Consider the following 26,397-nt stretch of genomic DNA (forward strand, 5'->3'; position numbering starts at 1 on the left):
TGCTGTGCGGACGATCCGGTTTCATTTCCTGATACTGACAAGGAATTTTCCTTGGTGGGAGGATTCGACTGGGTTGCGTTCAGCTTCGTAAAGCCAATTGAGGAGCTACTAGAGTGAGAAGTAGCGGCCGCAAAATTAGGGAAGTTGGAAATGGCCGGGATGGTGGTGCTCCTGTACACCACATCTGAATGAGGCCATTGGCAGGGGATGACGCAGTGGCCGGCCGGTACTGAATGGCCTGAAAGGGCCTGTAGACGGAGCTAAAGTGCAGGTCTGCTGTGAAGGGCAGGAGTTGTTGTGGCTTATGCAAACGCTCTCATCTGAGACGATCGGTTTGCTCTTTAGAATACATTGCTTCAAGCATAAAAATACGTGCTGCACGTGAACCGATATCACGATATTGTAGGTACATAATAGCAAATACCAGTATCAGTCATGTGTCGTAGCCAGTGGCGCTTGTTGGATGAACTATTCATAACCAAACATATGGTTATAAAGGATTCGCACTATCTATGAACAACAGAAGGGTGAATATTCAACATGAACATTCAATCTCTGTGACAGATTGGCCTGTCTCCAATCTACCAATGGCCTAAAATCGCAGTTAGTCTAGTAAATACCATCTTGATATAATCACTATCTCGGTTTTCTTCTACCGCTCTCTCAGCATCGTCAGCTTACTTTTTTTTATCTTTCATGTCAACTACGAGTATAGTACGCTTTTCTGCGATAGCTTCCGTTTAATGTTACAGCAACCAGCCTTGGGATATTACTGCGCGAATGGTTTTCGATATTCAACTGTGTCCTATCGCTGTGAAATTTTTTTTAAAAAATACAATGGTAGTGGACGACTTACTCTATTACAGACTTACACGAGAACAGGCTTTCAGGGCCAGAGTCCATTTCACTAAGATTCATCTGAGTGTGTTGGTGCTTCATGATATGATGAAACCATCGACGTATCTTGTATGATTACAGAAAACGTTTATCAGTGTGACTACAGAATTGTTCTTGCACTCTGCAAATAGCTTAAACGGTTGAGCTTCTGAACCATCTTATAGCAAAAGATGTGCAGGTTTGTTTCCAGCAGTGGAAGGCCAATATGTAGACTTGTGTTGATTCAAATGCGTCCTATCTTTAGTGCGACCACGACTAGTTGAATATATTCCATTAGTGCAGAAATTTCCAATATCAGTCTCGTTTGTTTTGTGCCCGACGTACTAGACTTACACTTCCTATTTGGTGTTCGAATCTGAAAAAACTTGTCACAGTTTAAGAACACAGTCCATGGACGAGTAACAGTCGCGTGTTAATACGCCTTGACCAATAGGTCCCAATTAATGTGACGAGCCTCTATTCTTTTTTGACTGACCCTTTACGTTGTTTGCCACAGAAACTTTAAACAAATCTTCGTCTTTCCCGGATGATATGGTTAAACGTTCCACTGAAGAATTCGAAGGGAAATGTAGTTCACAAACACTATCTAAAAATGGTTCAAATGGCTCTGAGCACTATAGGACTTAGCTTCTGAGGTCATCAGTCCCCTAGAACTTAGAACTACTTAAACCTAACTAACCTAAGGACATCATACACAACCATGCCCGTGGCAGGATTCGAACCTGCGACCGTAGCGGTCGCGCGGTTCCAGACTGAAGCGCCTAGAACCACTCGGCCACTCCGGCCGGCAACACTTTCTACATACTTATCATATTACAGGTTCCTTATAATCATGCAGGCAAACTTGCGTAGAGTTGTCAGTGCTAACACACAAACAACATTACATGGAGTGTCCGCGGAAATCAATGTCGGACATAGCCGAACGTATCCGTTAAGACAATGAGCTATGGCAGCAGAAGACCGACGCGACTCCCTTTGCTAACAGCACGAAATCGCCTCTGCTGGGCTCGTCTGATGGTAGAGTTAGAGTGTAGTGCAGACCCTACGAAGACATGGACCCAAACTGTCAACAAGGCACTGTGAAAGCTGGTGGTGGCTCAATAATGGCGTTGTCTATGTTTATATGGAATAGGCTGGGTCCTCTGGTCCAACAGAACCAACTAAGGCCATATGCAGTCATTTCATGGACTTCCTGTTCCCAAACAAAGATGAAAGTTTTATGTATGACAGTGCGCCATGGCACTGGGCCACAATTAGTCGCGACTGGCTTGAATAACATTTTGGACAGTTCGAGGCAATGATATGACCTCCCAAATCGCCTGACATGAATCCCATTAAACATTTTTAGGACATAATCGAGAGCTCAGTTCGTGCACAAAATCCGGCACTGGCAACACTTTCGCAATTACAGGCGGCGAGAGAGGGAACATGGCTCAGTACTTCTGCAGGGGACTTCCAATGACTTGTTGAGTCGATGCCGTATCGAGTTGCTGCACTGCCTCCTGCAGAAGGACGTAGGATACGAAATTAGGAAGTAGCTATCCCACGACTTTTGTCACCTCAGTCTACTACAGCAATTGAAATGCAAGGTATGCTGAAACGAAGCCAGGGATTTGTAGATAAATGCGGCAGTGTTACCTAGCCTGTAAACGGCGATCTCTGATGTTCACGTCTGGTTATCCTTACTGTCGCAGGATGTGTGTGTTTGAGTGCTACCGTTGTTAAAACGAAGCGTTTCTTCCCATTCTTCCTAATGGGACCCCATAGTGGGCAAGAGGATGGCTGAGTGAATACTAATGCAGAAAAATTTCGGCAATAAAGCTACGTAGTAACTAAGGAATTGTTTATGTCGTCGGCCCCAGACCATTAGAGATGAAACTGCTCAAACTTCTCACAACATTGCAAGCTGGACTACTTAAAATGTAGGTCTCTCTTCCACAGTTGGTTGACTGGGGTAGGTCTGGGACATGCAAGTAACCGAAGTGTCCAAGTGAAAGTCTTGCAGCTGACAATTTAATCTCATGAAATTATTATTATTATTATTATTATTATTATTATTACCATTTTTCTTTCCCACAGAATCTCACCTGTATCTTTTGCTGGACTAGCACTCCTCGAAGGAACGATGTATTGGACGTTGGCGTTATTCTCCCAGGTCAGTATTCAATATCAGCTATGAGAGTCGCTGATGATATTGCTATCTTCAGTCAAAAGGAGGAATCATTGCAGTGTCTGTTAAATGGAATAAACTGTCTACACTGAAGCGACAAAAGTCATGGAATAGCGATATGTATATATACAGATGGCGGTAGTATCGTGTACACAAGGCTATAGCATGGCATACACGAGGTTAAAAAAGGACAATACGTTGGCGGAGCTTTCACTTGTACTCAGGTGATTCAAGTGGAAAGGTTTACGACGTGATTACGGCTGTATGACGGGAACTAACAGACTTTGAACGTGGAATGATAATTGGAGCATTTACATAAAGCTGTCAGTACTAACAGACAAGCAACACGGCATGAAACAACCGTAGAATGTATCGTGCACAACGAGAGTATGCGGTAGGATAGTGCTGCAAAATTTGGCGTTAATGGGCTATGACAGCAGACGACCAACGCGAGTGCCTTTGCCAACAGCACGACATCGTCGCCGGCCGATGTGGCCGAGCGGTTCTAGGCGCTACAATCTGGAACCCCGCGACCGCTACGGTTGCAGGTTCGAATCCTGCCTCGGGCATGGATGTGTGTGATGTTCTTAGGTTAGTTAGGTTTAGGTAGTTCTAAGTTCTAGGGGACTGATGACCTCGGATGTTAGGTCCCATAGTGTTCAGAGCCATTTGAACCACGACATCGCCTGCAGCGTCTCTCCTAGGTTCGTGACTATATCGGCTGACCCTAGAAGACTGGAAAACTTTGGCCTAGTCGGATGAGTCCCAATTTCAGTTATTAAAAGCTGATAGTTGGGTTTGAGAGTGGCGCAGGCCCCACGAAACCATGGGCCCAAGTTGTCAGCGAACCACTTTGCAAGCTAGATGTGCCTCCATAATGGTGTGGGCTGTCTTTACGTGGGGTAGACTTGGACCTCTGGTTATGTCGGCTAATTGGAGATCATTTGCAGCCATTCATTGACTTGTTGTTACCAAACAACGGTGAGAATTTTATGAATGACAATACGCCATGTCACCGGGCCACAATTGTTCGCGATTGGTTTGAAGAAGATTCTGGACAGTTCGAACGAATGATTTGGACACCCAGATCGCCCAACATGAATCCCATCGAACATTTATGGTACGTAATCGAGAGGTCAGTTCGTGCACAAAATCCTGCACCATCAACACATTCTGAATTATGCACGGCCCTCGAGGCAGCGTGACTCAATATTTCTTCAGGCGATTTTCAAGACTTGTTGAGTCCATTCTACGTCGAGTTGCTGCACTGTGCGGGCCAAAAGGAAGTCCTACAAGATATTAGGAGGTATTCCATGACCTTTGCCACTTCAGTGTAATTACCACACACTATGGCTTGAGAGAAAACAGAAGAAAGATGAAAGCAGTGCGGACTAGCAGATATGAAGTTGCCGACAAACTTAATATGAAAACTGGGTACCAGGCCATATACGAAGTTAAGGAATTCTACTACCTAGACAGCAAAATAACTCATGATGGACGGAGCAAGCAGGACATAAAGGGCAGATTACCACTGATTCAGAGGCCATTCTTGGCCAAGAGACATCAATTGGTGTCAAATATAAACCTCAATTTGAGGAAAAAATTTCTGAGAATGTACATTTGGTGCGCAGCATTATATTTTAGTGAAACTTGGGCTATGGGAAAACCGGAACAGAAGAGAATCGAAACGGTTGAGATGTGGTGCTAGACACAAATGTTGAAAATTAGGTGAACTGATAAGGCAAGGAATGAGGAGGTTCTGCGCAGCATCGGTGGGGAAAGGAATGCATGAAAAACACTGACAAGAAGAAGGAACAGGGTGACAGAAATTGGTTAAGACATCAAATAATAATTCCCATTGTACTATACGGAGCAGTGGAGGGCAGAAACTGAAGGGGAAGACGTAGAATCGAATATATCTTAAGACATCAAGGAATAATTCCCATTGTTCAAAAATGGTTCAAATGGCTCTGAGCACTATGGGACTCAACTGCTGAGGTCATTAGTCCCCTAGAACTTAGAACTAGTTAAGCCTAACTAACCTAAGGACATCACAAACATCCATGCCCGAGGCAGGGTTCGAACCTGCGACCGTAGCGGTCTTGCGGTTCCAGACTGCACCGCCTTTAACCGCACGGCCACTTCGGCCGGCATTCCCATTGTACTACACGGAGCAGTAGAGGGCAGAAACTGAAGGGGAAGACGTAGAATCGAATATATCTTAAGACATCAAGGAGTAATTCCCATTGTACTATACGGAGCAGTGGAGGGCAGAAACTGAAGGGGAAGACGTAGAATCGAATATATCTAACAAATGATGACGCTCGGTTCAAGTCCTACGCTGAAACAACGAAGTCAGCACAGAAGATAAATTCGTGGAAGGTCTCATGAAAGAAGTAAGAAGACTCAAGTCCCAATAAAAGAAAAGAGCTTGCCAACAGGACCTCCAGGAGAGATTATGAGCAACTTTGGAAAGACGAAGGATGTTGTTGGTGACTTGGAGGTGGCCTTGAAGCGTTCGTGGTATCTCAGTCAAAGAAACACACTCTGTGCAAGGGTCGAGATCAAATTCGGGTCCGACACAATGTTTTGCTCTTTAAAAAGTATTGCCATTCACGGATATTTCATAAACCGTTAGACTGAAATACACTGTTATGGAACATTCACCAACCTCAAAATTTATACCCCAAATGTTTAGTAATATAACAAACAAGCTTTTAACAATATCTACGGTGATGATTTCATCACATCCAAGATTCTTTGCTCCTGACAACATTTCCAGATTCAGAAGTGTGCGTAAATACACATTCAACAACATGCTCGGTGAACTGACAGCTTCAGAGTTCCAATAAAGCCGTGCACATTCCGGATTAAATTAAATATATTGAATCCTGGTGTCCAGTTCGTATTTGTGAAGTTAACGTATTTCTGATGGAACTTCACATATTAATCCACACAGATACTGCATTTGAAAAACTTCTTGCACCTGATGGCAATGAATTAGCAACAATCGAAATAATGACGATTTTAGTGTTAGGCGAGGCTGGTACATCATGACTTTCAACATATGCTTTAAGCAGACACCACACAATTTTCGTTTAGATTATGTCGTGCAACACTTACGGATTCACAAATGGAACGAAGTCCTTGCATTCCTAATGCGTACAAATGCTTGTAAATTAACAGTTTGCAGTTTTATTCTTGAAAGTGAAACAAAAATCATCTACCTATATTCCACATTATGTTTATAGGTGATAAAAATATGCAATGTCCGCTATAAGGAGATTTCAGGTATTTTGCAAATACAAATAAAAGAAGATTGATATTCTGTGACTGAACCCGTCTCTTGTGTTTCCTACAAATCGTTGCATAATTTTTCCACACTAGTGGGCTTCTAGAAAGAATTGGTTTTAAACATTCCCGCTAGAATGAATGCCGGCTCAAACTTATAATCTAAAGTCGTCGATTGCCTGATAATACCGTGACTCTACTGGTCGATGGATCAGAGTCAAATAACTCTTTAGAGCCATAAGAAACCTACTCTTACCTCTTCAGCGGTTTAGGTATTCTGGAAGAACGTCTCATTTTATCCCACGTTTCCTTAGTGTTTGCAATATTCTGGACATGCATGAAAGTCGACGGATGTACGGATGAAATCATCTTTGCTCTTGCGGTGCATATGTTCATTTCATCTGCAATTTCTCCCGAGATGCATCTTCACAATTGTTCGCGTTGTAGGAATGTCTTCATCCCTAACTGCGTCATGCTACAGTTACCCCCTCTCAAAACTTTATCTGTCGGTGGCAACGAGCTGGCATTGGGTAAGCCATAACATTCGCGTTTACTTTGGAATCGCGAAATTAAATTCCGCCGGTTTTAATTAATGCATGCCGACGAACTCTCTCCATGTTCTCCTCCCCCCTTTGTCTGTCAGTCTCTACCTCCTCCCTTTCTCTGTCCATCTCCTTTTCTTCCCTTTCCGTCCATTTCCTCCTTCCTCTACCTCCTCCCTTTCTCTGTCCATCTCCTTTTCTTCCCTTTCCGTCCATTTCCTCCTTCCGCTCTCTCTATCCATGTCCTCCTCTTCCCATTTTGTCCAATTCTCCTCCCCCTGTCTCTGTTCATCTCCTCCTCAATCTTGTCTGTGTCCGTTTCCTTTTTCCCCTTTTCTGTCTGTCCATCTCGTCCTACCCCTTTCGCTCTCCACTTTATAACCCATACCCCAATAGAAGGTTGCTCGTTCTTAGCCCCACATTTCTTTCCAGATGGTATGTGGTATGTGCACCAAGTTTCGTTGAAATCGATCTAGTGTTTTAAGATCAGTTTCTTATCTGTGGTTATGCCCGTGTACGCACATTTCATACATATTTCACTCGTATTTAGTATGCTTCATATGTCTTTGTACATATTGTTCACCTGTATCTGTAGCGAATTCCGCGCTGCAGTTTTCTTGCGGCTCAGTGGTATGACGTCATATCTTCTGAACTATGTGTCGTATGATGATATAATTTTGTAGGTACATTCATCGGCACATTTGGATTCTCCCTGTGAAGTATGTACGAACAGATTCAGTAGTAAAGAAGTATTAAATTTAAACGTCAAGCAAGATGCGGCAGTTTTTCACGCACCTCAGTGTTTATGACGCCTTCTTTATTGAACTATGTGTCCTACATTGATATAATTTTGCAGGTACATTCAGTAGTATATGTGAATACTGTCTGAAAAATGTAGCGTGAAAATAGTCAATAGCAAAGAAGAAATAAATTAAAACGTCTTGCCTGATACGGCAGTTTTACTGCATGAACAACGAAAATGAAGAAAGCGATAAACTTTTTTTCCGTTTCCTCATTTTGAGGGGGTTTCCAGCGAGAAAGTTTCGTAAACGTATGAAATTATGTGTAAAGCTTCTCAAACACTGGAAGAATAAAATCTGGGTACACTTCTTTTTCAGCTCCACCCCGAAATCTTTGATAGGTATGTTGTTTTTATCTCGACAGAGATTTTTTTCAGACAGTAACTGATATATGTATAAAGTTGGGGTGAAGTCGGTGGACCGGTTTAGGAGGAAATATGGAACATACATACATACATAAATACATACAGTGTTTGTAATGTGTTTGGATGTGGATTTGCACGGTGAATGCACATAAAGCGAACATTTGAAACGTAGAGCAGACCAGACATAGCAATGCATGTACATTGTCAAAGATAAAAATGCAGTTACGCATAAATTGTAATTTGCAACAGGTTTAAAACACGCGTTCGTTTTAAATCAAGTCCTTATGAAGCAGATTTCTGTTTCGCGACGTTATTACGTCTGCTAGAGGAGACGAAAGCGTTGACGTCTTAGCAGTGAGGTTACATGAAAGAGAACAGGGAAATTTCCATCGGAATACAGAGCGTAGTGCCATAATTAGCGCCAGCGCCAGAGAACCTGGAATGTCAGAGGTCGCGCTACTCGCGAGATTGCAACACCCCTTACCCCTTTCCGTTCCGCCCTCCCCCCGCCCCCCCCCCCCCCCCTGCCACTTCCAGCCACACCACGCGCTCCGCCACGCCCACTTCCTGTGCCAGGCTGCTTCAGTGCCACAGAGAACCGATAGTTCAATCCCAGACACGCACCAATGCACGCGTGTATTAAGTCACAGGCGATTTGTAGCCCATCCTCGATGTTATTCACTCTGTGTATTGACCAAGCAGTGAAGGAAACCTGGGAGAAATTTGGTAAGGGAGCTGTAGTTCAAGGAGAAGAAATTTAAAAAAAATCAAGTTTGCTGATGACATCGTAATTCTCTTAGAATCAGCAAAGGACTCAAAATACAGTTGAATATAATGAATAGCGTCTTGAAAAGAGGTTATAAGACGAACATCAACAAAAGTACTCTGAGGCGATAAAAGTCATGGGATACCTCCTAATATCTTGTTGGACTTCCCTTTGCTCGGTGTCATCAGCACCTCGGCGTGGCATCGACTTAACATAACAAGTCGGAAGTTCCCTGAGGAATATTGAGCCATGCTGCCTCGGTAGCCGCCCATTATCCCGGAAGTGTTGCCAGTGAAGGATTTGTACACGAACTGAACTCTCGATTATATCCTATAAATGTTCTATGGCAATCATATCTGGCGATATGGGTGGCTAAATCAGCCGCTCGGAAAGTCCAGACTGTTGAAAATAATCGCGAACAACTGTGGCCCGGTGGCATGGTGCATTACATCCAAAAAAATTCCAACATTGTTTGGGAACGTGAAACCCATGAATGCTTGCAAATGGTCTCCAAATACCCGAACACAAAAAATGGTTCAAATGGTTCTGAGCACTATGGGACTTAACATCTGAGGTCATCACTCCCCTAGAACTTAAAACTACTTAAACCCAACTAACCTAAGGACATCACACACGTCTATGCCCGAGGCAGGATTCGAACCCGCGACCGTAGCGGTCGCACGGTTCCAGACTGTAGCGCCTAGAACCGCTCGGCTACTCCGGCCGGCACCCGAACACAACCAAGCCCAGTCAACGATCGGCACAGTTGGAACAAAGGATCCAGTCCATTCCGTGGAAAGACAGCCCAAACTATGATGGAGCAGCTTGCACAGTGCCTTATTGACTACTTGGGTCCATGGGTTCGTGCGGTCAGCTCTTACCAACTGCAATGCGCTCTCATTTGACCAGGCTACAGCTTTCCGGTCACCTATGGTCCAGTCGATACGGCCACGAGCTCAGGAGAAGCGCTGCGCGCGATGTCGTTCTGTTAACAAAGGCACTTGTGCAGGTCGACTGCTACCACAGCCCATTAACTCCAAATTTAACCGTACTGTCATAACTTCGTCGTACGTCCCACATTGATTCCTGTGTTTTTTCACGCTATGTTGCTTGTCTGTAAGCACTGACAACTCTACACAAACGTCGTTGCTCTCGGTCGTTAAGTGTAGGCCGTCGACCACTGTGTTGTCCATAGTGAGAAGTAATGCCTGAAATTTGGTATTCTCGGCACACTCTTGACACTGTAGATCTCGGAATATTGAATTCCCTAACGATTTCCGAAATGGAATGTCCCATGCCTCTAACTCCAACTACGACTCTGTTCTCAAAGTCTGTTGATTCCCGTCCTGCGGCCATAATCCCATTGGAAATCTTTTCACGTGAATTACGTGAGTAAAAATTCCAGCTCCGCCAATGCATTACCCTTATATACCGCCGTCTACATATGTGCATGTCGCTATCTCAGCGTAAAATAAATGTTATGGAATGTAGTTACATTAAATCATCCGATGCTGAAGGAGTTAGATTAAGGAATGAGACGCTAGAAGCAGTAAATGAGTTTTCTTACATGGCCAGTAAAATAACTGAACATGGTAGAGCTAAAAAGGATATAAAATACAGACTAGTAAGAGCAAGAAAAGAATTTCCGAAAAAGAAAGAATGTTAACATCTAACGCAAATTTAAGTGTTAGGGAATCTTTCCTGAAGGTATTTGTCTGAAATGTAGCCTTATACGGAAGTGAAACGTGGAATACAGACAGTTCAGACAAGAAAAGAATAGAAGCTTTTGAAATGTTGATGTGACGAATAATGCTGAAAATAACCACGGCAGATTCAATAACCAACGAGGAGGCAGTAAATCTAACTGAGGAAAAACGAAATGTACTGCACAGCTCGACTAAAAGAAGCGCTAATGCGATATGGCACATCCTGAGATAGAGGAGACAGAAATGCTAGAAAGAGACCAATGCATAAATACAGTAAGCAGTTTCAAATGGATATAGGTCGGAGCAGCTATTCAGAGATGAAGAGGCTTATACAGTATAGAGTTTCATAGAGAGCTGTGTCAAACCATTCTTAAGACTGAAGACCACAGAAATATCATCATTATATCCTCAAGAGCATAAAGAACTTTTCAAAATATGGATTGTTTCATTTCAGAAAGCATCTCTACCTTCCCACTCAAAAACAGAAAGAAGAACTAAGAAAATCGGTGTTCACTGATGTATAAGAGACCTTCAGATGGGCCAGCCGACATGTTGTCAAGGTTGTTTTGACTACGCTGCAGAGCTTTCGCTGGGAAGCCCTTACACATCCTACACACAGTCCCAGTCTCCATATTTCCATGTTTTGGAGTCCCGAAGAAAGACATTCGTGGCTATCGACTAGTTTTGGACGAGGAAGCACGCATGGGTACACCTTGGTTCCGTAATTAACCGTAAACATTTTTCCATGAAGGCAAAGACCGTCTTATCTCAAAGTAGGATAAATGCATTAACAGTTACAGTGATTACTTTTGACATAATAAACAGGTTACTTATATTTTTCCATCTGTCTCATTTTCATTTGACTACCCCTTATAACTTGTGAGCGTAGAGACTATGTTCGAAACGATAATTTTGTTTCAGGGGGAAAAATGATGGCAAACATGGAGGTGGTCAGTAAAACATGCAAATAAACATAGAAAGATGGAATTGTATTTTTAGTATTAGAAGATGGAAAATGGCTGTTGTAACAATGGTTATCTCAAGAAGGCTAGATACATATTATGAACATTTATGTGAGTGGCAAGATAAAGTTGAGGACTAATAAACAAAATATAAGTAACTAAATTTTTCATTGCGCAAATAATTCGAAATGCAAGTTCAAACACTGATTTTAGGACGTCTAGAGTCATGCGACTTAATTGCTCCGAACAGCGTGTCACGTACGTCAACACTGTCTGCAAAAGAGGTCACATGTTGAAGTTCCACTACACAATGTAAATTGCAAGAACGTATACAAAAAGTTATAAAATTAGATAATTACTCGTAGTATTTTTTGTCATGCCGGCCGGTGTGGCCGAGCGGTTCTAGGCGCTTCCGTCTAGAACAACGCGACCGCTACGGTCGCAGGTTCGAATCCTGCCTCGGCCATGGTTGTGTGTGATGTCCTTGGGTTGGTTAGGTTTAAGTAGTTCTAAGTTCTAGGGGACTGATGACCTCAGATGTTAAGTCCCATAATGCTCATAGCCATTTGAACCATTTGTGAAATGTCCTGGCAGATTAAAGTTTCACTACGGTCGCGATTTCTTGTCACTGGTGTGAGCTAGTGTCTTATTCGTTCTTCAGAGAACTGATCTTATTGTTAATGCACTTCTGTGTTCGTTATAGTCATTACTGGCTTTTTAAAGCAAAGCTACATGTGCTGGACTACTTGGTACGTGACAGCAGTCCGCAGCTCGTGGTCGTGCGGTAGCGTTCTCGCTTCCCGCGCCCGGGTTCCCGGGTTCGATTCCCGGCGGGGTCAGGGATTTTCTCTGCCTCGTGATGACTGGGTGTTGTGTGATGTCCTTAGGTTAGTTAGGTTTCAGTAGTTCTAAGTTCTAGGGGACTGATGATCTCAGATGTTAAGTCCCATAGTGCTCAGAGCCATTTGAACCATTTTTGAACGTGACAGCGTTGAAAAGCACAAAATACACCATCAGCTCAAGATAATGGGAGACCTCTACGTAATGCGGAATTGATTATTAGACACCTACTGGCGGACATTAATATGGGTTGTGCCCACCGTTCGCCTTCATGATGCCTTGAACTTTGCTGGGAACGCTGTAAATTAGGTGTGTGATTGCCTCTGGAGGAATGGCAGCCCATTCCACGTGTCGTAGAGTTTGTTCAGGAATCAAGGTGCGGTGAACAGGGTTCATACACATTTTTCTCTTCTTCAAAACGTTCTCGAGAATGTCTTGACGCTTGATTTACAGACGTTGCCCCATTGCGATTTGAGACATACGGACTTTGACATAGCACCGGTCACACGTCCATTACCTAACACTGCGTGTTTACAAGTGAATGGTCGAATGCACATGTGTTTCCAGAATGAATTTTCACTCTGCAATGGAGTGAGGTCTGATTTGAATTGTTTGGCAGATTAAAAGTGTGTGCTGGATCGGGACTCGAAGACGGGACCTTTACCTTTCTCGTGCAAGTGCTCTACCAACAGAGCTACCCGAACATGACTCACGTCAAGTGCTGTGGCTAAGTTCTGTCTTCTCAATATTCTTTCTTCCAGGAGTCCTAGTCCTGCAAGCTAAGGAGAAGAACTTGTGAAGTTTGGAAGGTAGAAGATGAGGTACTGGCTGAAGTGAAGTTGTGAGTTGCGGTCGTGTGTCGTTCTCGAGTATCTCCGTTGACAGAGCACTTGCTCACGAAAGGCGAAGGTCCGAGGTGCAAGTCCCGGTCCGATACACTATTTTAAAACTTCCCGGAAGTTTTACACGTCTGTTGTTTACAGTTGTTGGTTCAAGCTGCCAACGTAATTACTAGATTGACGTCGCTTACATGTCAGAAAAAAATCTTCTATCTCTAGAACTGAACCAGGTACCTGGACTTTAAGTACCAGTGCGGCTCTGTAGTTAGATGATCACGAGCTGGCAACTTTTTATAAATATAAATATGTTGGTAGTAATTCAAGTACAGGATTCGACAGCATGCAACTGACAGACTGCAGCTTCCTTATCTGGGAGTTATCAGTTTTTACAATCACTAGACCTAATCTGAGTCATCTCTTGCAACACAGCTGCATCAGAGTTATCTCTGGGCCCCTTCTTGACATAAAGCTGTTTCTTAAAACCATTAGGAAGTTTAATAGAACAAAAGAGTAAGTTAATTTCCACTCAGGTTAATGATGTTAGTGAATTTGGTCCTAGTTTAGTTGCCTAGCCGTGCATATTGAAAACAGTTTGACACCAAATGAGCCTAAGAAGTGGGAAAAAATACCTCTATTTTCTTCCTTGAAATGAAATTACGTAATTTGCATCTTACAAGGGGAGACCAGGACGTTGGGACCACAGACTTACTGTAAACTTTATACACCTTTAGTGGGCCATTAAAACGACATAATGTGCAAGTAATAAGGTGCACTACTCTAGCAATTCCGAGAAAATCATAAGGGAAGTTTTACGAGTCTGTTTAATAATTGATATATCTGTGCGTAACGTTAGAACTTCGTAAGACACACGTGTATAAGGCGACAGTTCGACTCCCGCTCAAACCTCCATTTTTGTAGTACAAGTAGCACAAATGTAAATTTTGTGATATTCAAACAATTTGCACTTACATATTCGTTCTTCCTACATTAGCAACGTCTCACCGCTGCACGCGTTAACCGCAAAATGAGGCCTGCCTCTGTGTCTGCTTCTCGAAGCGTCGAGGTGCAAAGTAGTTCCGGGTACCTTACCAGACGGCATGTATAAGGGATTTTTCTCGAATCACGGCAGGCATGCATTTTCACGAAAACTCTGTGCGTTTTTTTCTTTTACTTGTAGACAGTTATAAATATGTTTGTTCTAATAATTAAATTTAATTAAAATTAGTAAGCAGTCAAATACCATGAAATTCACTAAAACAACATGTAAATACACGTAGTTTCTTTAATTATATTATCTCTAAAATGTCATATAAATTAGATAATACGATCAGTGTTGAAATAAATATAGATTAAAAGTTAATTGCGAGCGGTAGTCAAACCGTTGCTTCGTGCTCGTCCGTGTTACAACAGTCGAACGCTAACCACTTTTTTTATCCCATTTTGTTCGTTATTGGTCGTTGTATTTGTTGCGGGCAGACGTCCCATGACGCTTCTTCAAGTTTATCGTTGATCCATTCATTCACTTTTTTATTACAGAGGGTAGCTAACACTCTGACCGAACACAACACGTTGAGTTACCGTGCCGGACCCCTTGACCAAACGATAATTTTGTTTCAGGGGGAAAAATGATGGCAAACATGGAGGTGGTCAGTAAAACATGCAAATAAACATAGAAAGATGGAATTGTATTTTTAGTATTAGAAGATGGAAAATGGCTGTTGTAACAATGGTTATCTCAAGAAGGCTAGATACATATTATGAACATTTATGTGAGTGGCAAGATAAAGTTGAGGACTAATAAACAAAATATAAGTAACTAAATTTTTCATTGCGCAAATAATTCGAAATGCAAGTTCAAACACTGATTTTAGGACGTCTAGAGTCATGCGACTTAATTGCTCCGAACAGCGTGTCACGTACGTCAACACTGTCTGCAAAAGAGGTCACATGTTGAAGTTCCACTACACAATGTAAATTGCAAGAACGTATACAAAAAGTTATAAAATTAGATAATTACTCGTAGTATTTTTTGTCATGCCGGCCGGTGTGGCCGAGCGGTTCTAGGCGCTTCCGTCTAGAACAACGCGACCGCTACGGTCGCAGGTTCGAATCCTGCCTCGGCCATGGTTGTGTGTGATGTCCTTGGGTTGGTTAGGTTTAAGTAGTTCTAAGTTCTAGGGGACTGATGACCTCAGATGTTAAGTCCCATAATGCTCATAGCCATTTGAACCATTTGTGAAATGTCCTGGCAGATTAAAGTTTCACTACGGTCGCGATTTCTTGTCACTGGTGTGAGCTAGTGTCTTATTCGTTCTTCAGAGAACTGATCTTATTGTTAATGCACTTCTGTGTTCGTTATAGTCATTACTGGCTTTTTAAAGCAAAGCTACATGTGCTGGACTACTTGGTACGTGACAGCAGTCCGCAGCTCGTGGTCGTGCGGTAGCGTTCTCGCTTCCCGCGCCCGGGTTCCCGGGTTCGATTCCCGGCGGGGTCAGGGATTTTCTCTGCCTCGTGATGACTGGGTGTTGTGTGATGTCCTTAGGTTAGTTAGGTTTCAGTAGTTCTAAGTTCTAGGGGACTGATGATCTCAGATGTTAAGTCCCATAGTGCTCAGAGCCATTTGAACCATTTTTGAACGTGACAGCGTTGAAAAGCACAAAATACACCATCAGCTCAAGATAATGGGAGACCTCTACGTAATGCGGAATTGATTATTAGACACCTACTGGCGGACATTAATATGGGTTGTGCCCACCGTTCGCCTTCATGATGCCTTGAACTTTGCTGGGAACGCTGTAAATTAGGTGTGTGATTGCCTCTGGAGGAATGGCAGCCCATTCCACGTGTCGTAGAGTTTGTTCAGGAATCAAGGTGCGGTGAACAGGGTTCATACACATTTTTCTCTTCTTCAAAACGTTCTCGAGAATGTCTTGACGCTTGATTTACAGACGTTGCCCCATTGCGATTTGAGACATACGGACTTTGACATAGCACCGGTCACACGTCCATTACCTAACACTGCGTGTTTACAAGTGAATGGTCGAATGCACATGTGTTTCCAGAATGAATTTTCACTCTGCAATGGAGTGAGGTCTGATTTGAATTGTTTGGCAGATTAAAAGTGTGTGCTGGATCGGGACTCGAAGACGGGACCTTTACCTTTCTCGTGCAAGTGCTCTACCAACAGAGCTACCCGAACATGACTCACGTCAAGTGCTGTGGCTAAGTTCTGTCTTCTCAATATTCTTTCTTCCAGGAGTCCTAGTCCTGCAAGCTAAGGAGAAGAACTTGTGAAGTTTGGAAGGTAGAAGATGAGGTACTGGCTGAAGTGAAGTTGTGAGTTGCGGTCGTGTGTCGTTCTCGAGTATCTCCGTTGACAGAGCACTTGCTCACGAAAGGCGAAGGTCCGAGGTGCAAGTCCCGGTCCGATACACTATTTTAAAACTTCCCGGAAGTTTTACACGTCTGTTGTTTACAGTTGTTGGTTCAAGCTGCCAACGTAATTACTAGATTGACGTCGCTTACATGTCAGAAAAAAATCTTCTATCTCTAGAACTGAACCAGGTACCTGGACTTTAAGTACCAGTGCGGCTCTGTAGTTAGATGATCACGAGCTGGCAACTTTTTATAAATATAAATATGTTGGTAGTAATTCAAGTACAGGATTCGACAGCATGCAACTGACAGACTGCAGCTTCCTTATCTGGGAGTTATCAGTTTTTACAATCACTAGACCTAATCTGAGTCATCTCTTGCAACACAGCTGCATCAGAGTTATCTCTGGGCCCCTTCTTGACATAAAGCTGTTTCTTAAAACCATTAGGAAGTTTAATAGAACAAAAGAGTAAGTTAATTTCCACTCAGGTTAATGATGTTAGTGAATTTGGTCCTAGTTTAGTTGCCTAGCCGTGCATATTGAAAACAGTTTGACACCAAATGAGCCTAAGAAGTGGGAAAAAATACCTCTATTTTCTTCCTTGAAATGAAATTACGTAATTTGCATCTTACAAGGGGAGACCAGGACGTTGGGACCACAGACTTACTGTAAACTTTATACACCTTTAGTGGGCCATTAAAACGACATAATGTGCAAGTAATAAGGTGCACTACTCTAGCAATTCCGAGAAAATCATAAGGGAAGTTTTACGAGTCTGTTTAATAATTGATATATCTGTGCGTAACGTTAGAACTTCGTAAGACACACGTGTATAAGGCGACAGTTCGACTCCCGCTCAAACCTCCATTTTTGTAGTACAAGTAGCACAAATGTAAATTTTGTGATATTCAAACAATTTGCACTTACATATTCGTTCTTCCTACATTAGCAACGTCTCACCGCTGCACGCGTTAACCGCAAAATGAGGCCTGCCTCTGTGTCTGCTTCTCGAAGCGTCGAGGTGCAAAGTAGTTCCGGGTACCTTACCAGACGGCATGTATAAGGGATTTTTCTCGAATCACGGCAGGCATGCATTTTCACGAAAACTCTGTGCGTTTTTTTCTTTTACTTGTAGACAGTTATAAATATGTTTGTTCTAATAATTAAATTTAATTAAAATTAGTAAGCAGTCAAATACCATGAAATTCACTAAAACAACATGTAAATACACGTAGTTTCTTTAATTATATTATCTCTAAAATGTCATATAAATTAGATAATACGATCAGTGTTGAAATAAATATAGATTAAAAGTTAATTGCGAGCGGTAGTCAAACCGTTGCTTCGTGCTCGTCCGTGTTACAACAGTCGAACGCTAACCACTTTTTTTATCCCATTTTGTTCGTTATTGGTCGTTGTATTTGTTGCGGGCAGACGTCCCATGACGCTTCTTCAAGTTTATCGTTGATCCATTCATTCACTTTTTTATTACAGAGGGTAGCTAACACTCTGACCGAACACAACACGTTGAGTTACCGTGCCGGACCCCTTGACCACCATGAACTCTAACGTTTGACACTTACGCACAGATACATCCGCTACGTAATAGACTCGTAAGACTTCTCTCGCGATTTTCTCGGAATTGACCGGGTAGTGCACCTTACTACTTGCACATTATGTTGTTTTAATGACCTACTAAAGCATTAGAAAGTCGGAAGTAAATCTGCGGACCCAGCGTCGTGGCCTCCCCTTGTTAGTGAGCGTACACAAGCACAATGGACAGAAATTTGTGTACCCCAGTGGGCATGTCACAAAAATTGTGAACACCCCCTTTACCCTTGATAATGTCCCCAATTCGGCGAGGAAGAGAGTCCTCTACGTTCTTCATGAATCCGGTATTGGGGAGTAGACCTTGTAGAGATACTAAATTACAGAGGTGTTCATTGCTATGATCCGCCCAATGTACCTAAAAGTCCCAGACATTTTCTTTGGAATTAAGATCGGCTGATTTAGCGGGCCAGTCTAGAAGCGTTAGGTACAGTTCATAATCTGTCTCGTTCACCTTGTGTAATATGGAGAACATTATCGCCTTCACTCAGTGGCAAAATGTGGTGAATGTCTTCGACAGTATATCCAGCGAGGCAAGTGGCTGATTTCACCACACACTGCTTCCTATTTTACCGGCAATAGAGCAGATCCTGTCCTTCAATAAATTCACATAACGAGCCTGTACATCCAGGTTCGTGGCTAAAGATTCCTTCCCTGCGACGTAGAATTTCCTGCAGGACGTACCGCAGTCCGCCTCCGGCCAGTTCTCGATTTGATATTCTGAAGGGAATTGTTTCATATGGATGTTTGTGAACTAGACAGAAAAAAATGTTCATATGTGTGTGAAATCTTAGGTCATTAGTACCTAAGCTTACACACGACTTAACCTAAATTACCCTAAGGACAAACACACACACCCATGCCCGAGGGAGGACTCGAACCTCCGCCGGGATTAGCGGCACAGTCCATGAGTGCAGCGCCTTAGACCACTCGACTAATACCGCGCGGCGAACTAGACAGATTGCTGCAGCATTGCACCTACTTTTTATTGACACTGAAGTTTATTTAGGAAGTTTTGCGTTTCGGTGCGATGACGCCAATAACCATAATATATTACGAGGTCTTGCTGGAAAGTAATACCTCCGAAATTTTATGTGAAAACTTCCAAAGCTTTTTAAACAAACAAATGTTACTATAATTATTCTTCTTTACTCTTCATGTCTGCATATTTATTTCTCAACATAATCAGCCTGGCGACGAGCACATTTCTTCCAACTAGAGACCAGTTAGTTGATACCGTCAGTCACCGTCAAACTACGGCCAGAATAAAGTAATTGTGCGGTTATTTTATAATAACAGGGAGAATATAAAATCCAGCCTGGTTGTATTAGATTGGTGCACAAGTTCGTATCGTTTCTGTTTTCCATGTTGACATTCCTGACGATACGGGTAAATTTATCGATTGCCATTTTTTATTCTTAGTTCACTGTTGCTATTTGAGTTTACGTATTATCAATTTGTCATCTGGAGATACTGCTTGGAGCTGTGGACGCTAGAAAATGAATATTTTCGACATATTCTTTTGTTTGAGCTCAGTAGAGGGATGACAGCAATGGAGACAGCCAGACACATATCCGCAGTGTAGGGGGGTAATGTCATTGGACATAGAATGGGAAGAAAATGTTTTTCTCGTTTTAAGGAAGATCGTTTTCACATAAGTGACTCTCCACGTTCAGGAAGACCTTCGGTTTTTGACGAAGATCGTTTAAACGCATAAATCCGCAATGACCCATGTTAGTGTACTTCAGAACTAGTAAATGTGATGAAATGTGATCTTTCCAACGTAATGCGTCTTTTTCATGCAGTGGGGATGGTTCAAAAATCGGGTGTATGGGTGTCGCGTGCTCAAAGCCAAAATAACAAAAATTAACGGGCTGCCATTGTGACGAGAAACGGTGCCTTCATGCTAATATAAGGAAAGGAAAGGAGTGGCTGAGACTAAATAAAACAGCAGTTCTCTGTATAAAGACCTGCACGCCTCCACAAAAGATAATGTTATGCATCTGGTGAAACAGCCATGTTCGGAGCGTATTTTCATCCGGAAAGGAAGTTCCTTGAAGGTTGTTCGATAGAGAGACTATGAACGCGGAATGGTAGTTGGAGCAAGACACATGGGGCATCCCATTTCGGAAATAGTTAGGGAATTCAATATTCCGAGATCTACACCGTGAAGAGAGAGCGGAAAGTGTGAAAATCTGGGGGCGCAAGATCAAGTGAATAAGGTGGGTGCGGAGTGACTTCCCAACCCCACCTGTATAGTGTTTTTTGTCAATCTAGCAGAATGCGGGCGGCGTTATCTTGGACTAGCGTCACTTCACGCAGCCTTCCTGGTCGTTGTTCTTGAACTGCGTCTGCAACACGTCTCAGTTGTTAACAATAAATGTCAGCTGTGATGGTTACACCTTGGGGAAGCAATTCGTAGTACACCCTACCATTGCTGTTCCACAATTTGTATAATAGCGTGCTACGAATTGCTTGCTCGAGGTGTAACCCTCATTGCTCACATTTATTGTCAACTGAGACGTGTTGCAGGAAGGATGCGTGAAGTGACGCTACTCCAAGTTAACGCCGCCCGCATTCTGCTAGACCGACAAAAATCTCTATGAAGGTGTTGCGTTGGGAAGTCAATCCCCACCCATCATATTCACTTGATCGTGCGCCCTCAGGTTTTCACTCTTTCCGTTCTCTATCGAACAACCTTCAAGGAACTTCCTTTCCGGATGAAAATACGAACATGGATCGACGAGTTCTTGGTCTAAAAACCAAGTGATTTTAAAAGTCGCGGAATCGAAAAGTTACCCCAGTGTTGGCAAACTGTTGGAAATAGCGAAAGATAATTCGTATTATCGATGACTAACACTTCTGTTACGTGTATCTATTGTGTTTATTAACCTTATGGAAAAACGCTATGAACTTATGAACCAACCCACCAGCAAGAGATACGTTTCCGAAAAAAGAGAAATTTATATGTACTATAAACTGAAGTGTTAGGAATTCACAGTTTAAGGTTTTTTCAATGGATTGTGGCCTTGAGCGGTAGTGAAACGTGGACCATAAGCAGTTCAGTCGAGAAGAGAACGGAAACCTTTGAAATGTGGTGCTACAGAAGACTGTTGAAAATTAGCTGGGCACATCGAATAAGTATTGAGGAGGTACTAGATAGGATAAGATCCTGAAGCATCAAGGACTCGATAATTTGGTAATGGAGGGAAGTGTGGGACATAAAAATTGTACAGGGAGACAAATGTTGATTACCGCAAACACGGTCAAATGGCTATAAATGAGACGAACAAAATTCATGGAATACCTTCTAACATTGCGTCGGACCTCCTTTTGGTCGGCGACGTAGTCTGGACTCAACAAATCGTTGGAAGTTCCCTGCAGAAATATTAAGCAATGGTGCATCTATAGCAATTCATAATTGCGAAAGTGTTGCCGGTGCAGGATTTTGTACGCAAACTGACCTCTCGATTAAGTCCCGTAAATGTGTCGCTGGCCGTTGTGGCCGAGCGGTTCTAGGCGCTTCAGTCCGGGACCGCGCTGCTGCTACGGTCGCAGGTTGGAATCCTGCCTCGGGCATGGATGTATGTGATGTCCTTAGATTAGTTAGGTTTAAGCAGTTCTAAGTCGAGGGGGCTGATCGCCTAAGATATTAAGTCTCATAGTGCTTAGAGCCATTTGAACCTTTCGATTCGTGTCGGGTGATCTGGGTGTTTGGGAACATGAAATCCATGAATGACTGCAAATTGCCTCCAAGTAGACAAACATAATCATTTACAGTCAATTATGGTTCAGTTGAAACGAAGGACTCAGTCCGTTCTGTGTAAACACAGTCCGCGCTATTATGGAGCCGCCACCAGCTTGCGCAGTGCCTTATTGACAACTTGAGTCCATGGATTCGTGGGCTCTGCACCACACTCGAATCCTACTATCGGCTCTTACCAACTGAAATACGGATTCATCTAACTAGGCCACGGTTATCCAGACTTCTAGCGTCCAACCGATATGGTCACGAGCCCAGGAGAGATGCTACAAGCGATGTCTTGCTATTAGCGATGGTACTCGGGTTGGTTGTCTGCTGCCATAGCCTCTTAACGTAAGATTTCGCCGCACTGTCCTAACGGGTACGTTAGTCGTCGTCCCACATAGATTTCTGTGGTTATTTCACGCAGTGTTGCTTGTCTGTTAGCACTGGCATCTCTACGCAAACCCTGCTGCTCGTGGTCGTTAAGTGAAGGCCGTTGGCCACTGCGTTTATCAAATGGTTCAAATGGCTCTGAGCACTATGGGACTTTACATCTGAGGCCATCAGTCCCCTAGAACTTAGAACTACTTAAACCTAAAACTAACCTAAGGACATCACACACATCCATGCCCGACGGAAGATTCGAACCTGCGACCGCAGCGGTCGTCTGGTTCCAGACTGAAGCGCCTACAACCGCTCAGCCACAGCGGCCGGCCTGCGTTGACCGTGGTGAGAGATAATGCTTGAAATCTGGTATTCTCGGCACACTCTTGACACCGTAGATCGCGGAATATTGAATTCCCTAACGATTTCCGAAATGGGATGCCCCATGCGTCTAGCTCCAACTACCATTCCGCGCTCAAAGTCTCTTAATTCGCGTCGTGCTGTCATAATCACGTCGTAAATCTTTTCCCATAAATCACCTGAGTACAAATGACAGCTCCGCTAATGCACTGTCCTTTTTGAACCCCGTGTACGCTATGCTACCGCCATCCTATGACTTCCGTCACCTTACTGTATGTTGCAGTAGTTATTCGGAGATGAGGCTTGCACAGGGCATAGTAGAGGGGAGAGCTAAGTCAAATGAGTCATCAGACTGAGGACCACAACTCAACAAGAATGAACAAAGATTAAACACCTGGTACCAGAAAATAAAATCGGAAGAATTTCAAAGGTAGATATATCGCTATATTGCTGCATTTAATAGCTCCAAATTCGATGTTTTTCGGTATCTTTGCACTCTGGTGCATCAGGAAACTATTTGATAATGCTACTGATGCATAATTTATCAAAACAGAGACGCAGCAAACGATCAAACGAGCTAAAAGAACGTCCTGTTGACAGCGAGGTCATTAGAGACGGAGCACAAGCTGGCATTCCGAAAGAATGGGGAAGGAAATATGCCGTGACTTTTACGAAGGAGTCATCCAGGCATTTGCTTGAAGCGATTTAAGACGAATCAGGGAAAACTCAAATGCAGTATAGAACCTCAAACCGAAAAAGACATCAGAGCTGCGACACTTGTTGCAAACAAGCGAAATTCTCTTGACTTTACCTCTCGAGATCTTTAAGCCAAGTTAATTTCATTTATCGCATGTAAATTACTAACATACCTTTGAAACGCGTGTACAAACTACACGGTGCTTTTGAACAGTATCTTCTGTAGCAGCGATGTAATGACATTAAAAATTTGTAAGGCTCTTAGGTAAAAATCTTACGGCATACCGTAGTCAAATGACTTCTGGTATCATGACATATGTCCAAGTAAATGGCAGAACCTAGCAAAATTTTTTAATGCAGCCAATTTTCAAAATAATTTAGTTATAAATGAATCGTAATCAAACCTTGTTTGTTGCAACAGGTGATGCAGTTGCGGTGGATCGTGTTGTTGCTGGTGCTGCCGGCGGCGGCGCTGGCGCAGGCGCGCGGCGACAGCCTGCAGACGGCGCTGGACGCGGTGACGCGCCGCCAGAGGGACCTGGCGCTGCCCGCGCGGCCTTCCGGCTACTACGCGCTCAGCCAGTACCGCCACCAGGCGGCGCCCGCCGCCGACGACGACATTGCTTTCCTCGACACCGGCAGAGACTTCACAGGTGCGGCAGGCCACCAGTTCTCCTTACAAGAAACCGACGTAGATGTCTCTCAAACGATTACTTTCCTACTAGACGTTAGTGTACAGATATCAAAACGAGAAAAGAACCTCACTCTAAGAATCAACTACACAACAATAAACCTACTCCAGAATGAGATTTTCACTCTGCAGCGGAGTGTGCGCTGATATGAAACTTCCTGGCAGATTAAAACTGTGTGCCGGACCGAGACTCGAACTCGGGACATTTGCCTATCGCGGGCAAATGCTCTACCAACTAAGCTACCCAAGCACGACTCACGCGCCGTCCTCACAGCTTTACTTCTGCCAGTACATCGTCTCCTACCTTCCAAACTTAACTTTCTGGAAACATTCCCCAGGCTGTGGCTAAGCCATGTCTCCGCAATATCCTTTCTTTCAGGAGTGCTAGTTCTGCAAGGTTCGCAGGAGAGCTTCTGTAAAGTTTGGAAGGTAGGAGACGAGGTACTGGCAGAAGTAAAGCTGTGAGGACGGGGCGTGAGTCGTGCTTGGATAGCTCAGTTGGTAGCCGGCACGGTAGCTCAGCGTGTTCGGTCAGAGAGCCGGTTAGCCTCTGTAATAAAAAACCGAGTGGGAGGATCAACCACCGAACTTGAACAGGATGTCTTGCGACGTCCGCAACGACCAAACACAACGATCAATAACGAACAAAAATGAAAAAAAAGTTGGTAGAGCACTTGCCCGCGAATGGCTAAAGTCCCGAGTTCGAGTCTCGGTCGGGCACACAGTTTTAACCTGCCAGGAAGTTTCAATAAACCTACTGTTAGCAATGTCCTAAGAATTTTGTTTGAGGTTATCTGCCAAGTTCTCGGGTGAAAGCTACAGGTGTCCAAGCCTCTGTCAAGTGCACGACAGGGGGGGGGGGGGGGTACTCCCTCCTCCCCTGTCCTTTTGTTCTAGTTGTGAAGGTTTCTTCCAATTCCATTCTCGTACGGAGCACGGAATTATTGCTTAAACGCCTCAGTTCACACTGTAATTATTAACCTAATCGTAGAGTGCGGACTTGTCGTGGACTGGCCACAAGGCCTGTAACTCGCCTCTTCCGTACATGACCCAACTTAGTGACATTAGGGAGAGTGCAATAATACTTTTTACTTCAGATTTGGGCTACTGACAAAATTACTTTTCTTTTGACATGCATCTCAGTTGATTAAATTGATGTTTGATTAAATTGTTGTTTCTTAGGTTGTCACAATTAATCTTTAATTATTCGTTATCAGACTAATTCTGTCCGACGGTTTGAGATCACCTTTGGCCGCTGTAAACAGAGGACTATGGGCTCGTGGGGGTGGACGAATTTTCCAGGTCCTAATTTGATAAATTCTACAATACCACAGGATACTGAATACTGGCAGAGGCTGTTGGTTTCAAATTCAGGCGAAGGCTATTTACCGCGGAAGGACAAGAGAGTGTCCGCCGTTTTCGTGGAACTTGCCGCCACTTCAGCTGTCACATCTGCTGGGCAGTGGCCTCTGACCGCCGCAGAGGAGCTGAACAGTAACCGCAGCGCTGGTTAGGTTAGCTATGCGGCCCTCTCCTTGCCGGCGGAAGCTTGCTATGTCGAGGGCTCCTCGGCTACGAAAGTGACGAGAGACGCCAAGATCACCACAGTTGCTATTAGTTGATCGATCTGAACGGAGGTGAGTATTACGATGGTCGTGAGTTCAGGACCAGCCGTCATCTTGACTTCGGTGAGCATGATTTGTGCAACGTTTGCTGCTACTCGCGAGGTTACAGATAGTTAAATTCACCTCCGAGTTCACATTCAGATGCAAAAAAATGGCTCTGAGCACATGGGACTTAACTGCTGATGTCATCAGTCCCCTAGAACGTAGAACTACTTAAACTTAACTAACCTAAGGACATCACACACATCCATGCCCGAGGCAGCATTCGAACCTGCGACCGTAGTGGTCGCGCAGTTCCAGACTGTAGCGCCTAGAACCGCTTGGCCACTCCGTCCGGCATTCAGTTGCACTCGTAGCTATGTTGCCAGTCATTCAGTATGCAGTAGACCGGGAACTTTTTTAAAATCATACGGGAATAATTGTCTGAAGTGCCCAGTTTGGCTTCCGTTACCTTTCATACTACTGAAGAAAGTTGTCCGTGTTTCCTCACCACGCACATTCTTGTTGTTCAAGAGCTGGACCATTTTAATTTAATACCTTTCATACGACTGCATGATTTATATTTTATATTCTCGTCCTGCAAAAAAAAGCAGCAGGTCATGGCTTTCGTAAGTTTACGGTTACACTCGTGTGTCAGGCTACCTCGGCATTTCATTACGTGATACTGGAGAAAGAAAGCAGCAGCTCTTACCAGAACATACGCATTTTTTCTTGTCAGCAACTTACATTTG

General features: G+C 43.6%; 1 protein-coding gene across 1 annotated transcript in view; it reads left to right on the top strand.

Annotated features, from left to right (window-relative positions):
• Positions 1–26,397, top strand: part of LOC126412181 (uncharacterized) — a 280,628-nt gene that overhangs the window by 151,027 nt on the left and 103,204 nt on the right. Inside the window, exon 2 of the mRNA XM_050081662.1 lies at positions 23,772–24,003. Within this exon, the coding sequence (XP_049937619.1) occupies positions 23,775–24,003 (229 nt within the window). The 5' untranslated portion in view covers positions 23,772–23,774. The remainder of the gene's footprint in view (positions 1–23,771; positions 24,004–26,397) is intronic.

The sequence above is a fragment of the Schistocerca serialis genome, chromosome 1, assembly GCF_023864345.2.
Source record: "Schistocerca serialis cubense isolate TAMUIC-IGC-003099 chromosome 1, iqSchSeri2.2, whole genome shotgun sequence".
Lineage (NCBI taxonomy): Eukaryota > Metazoa > Arthropoda > Insecta > Orthoptera > Acrididae > Schistocerca > Schistocerca serialis.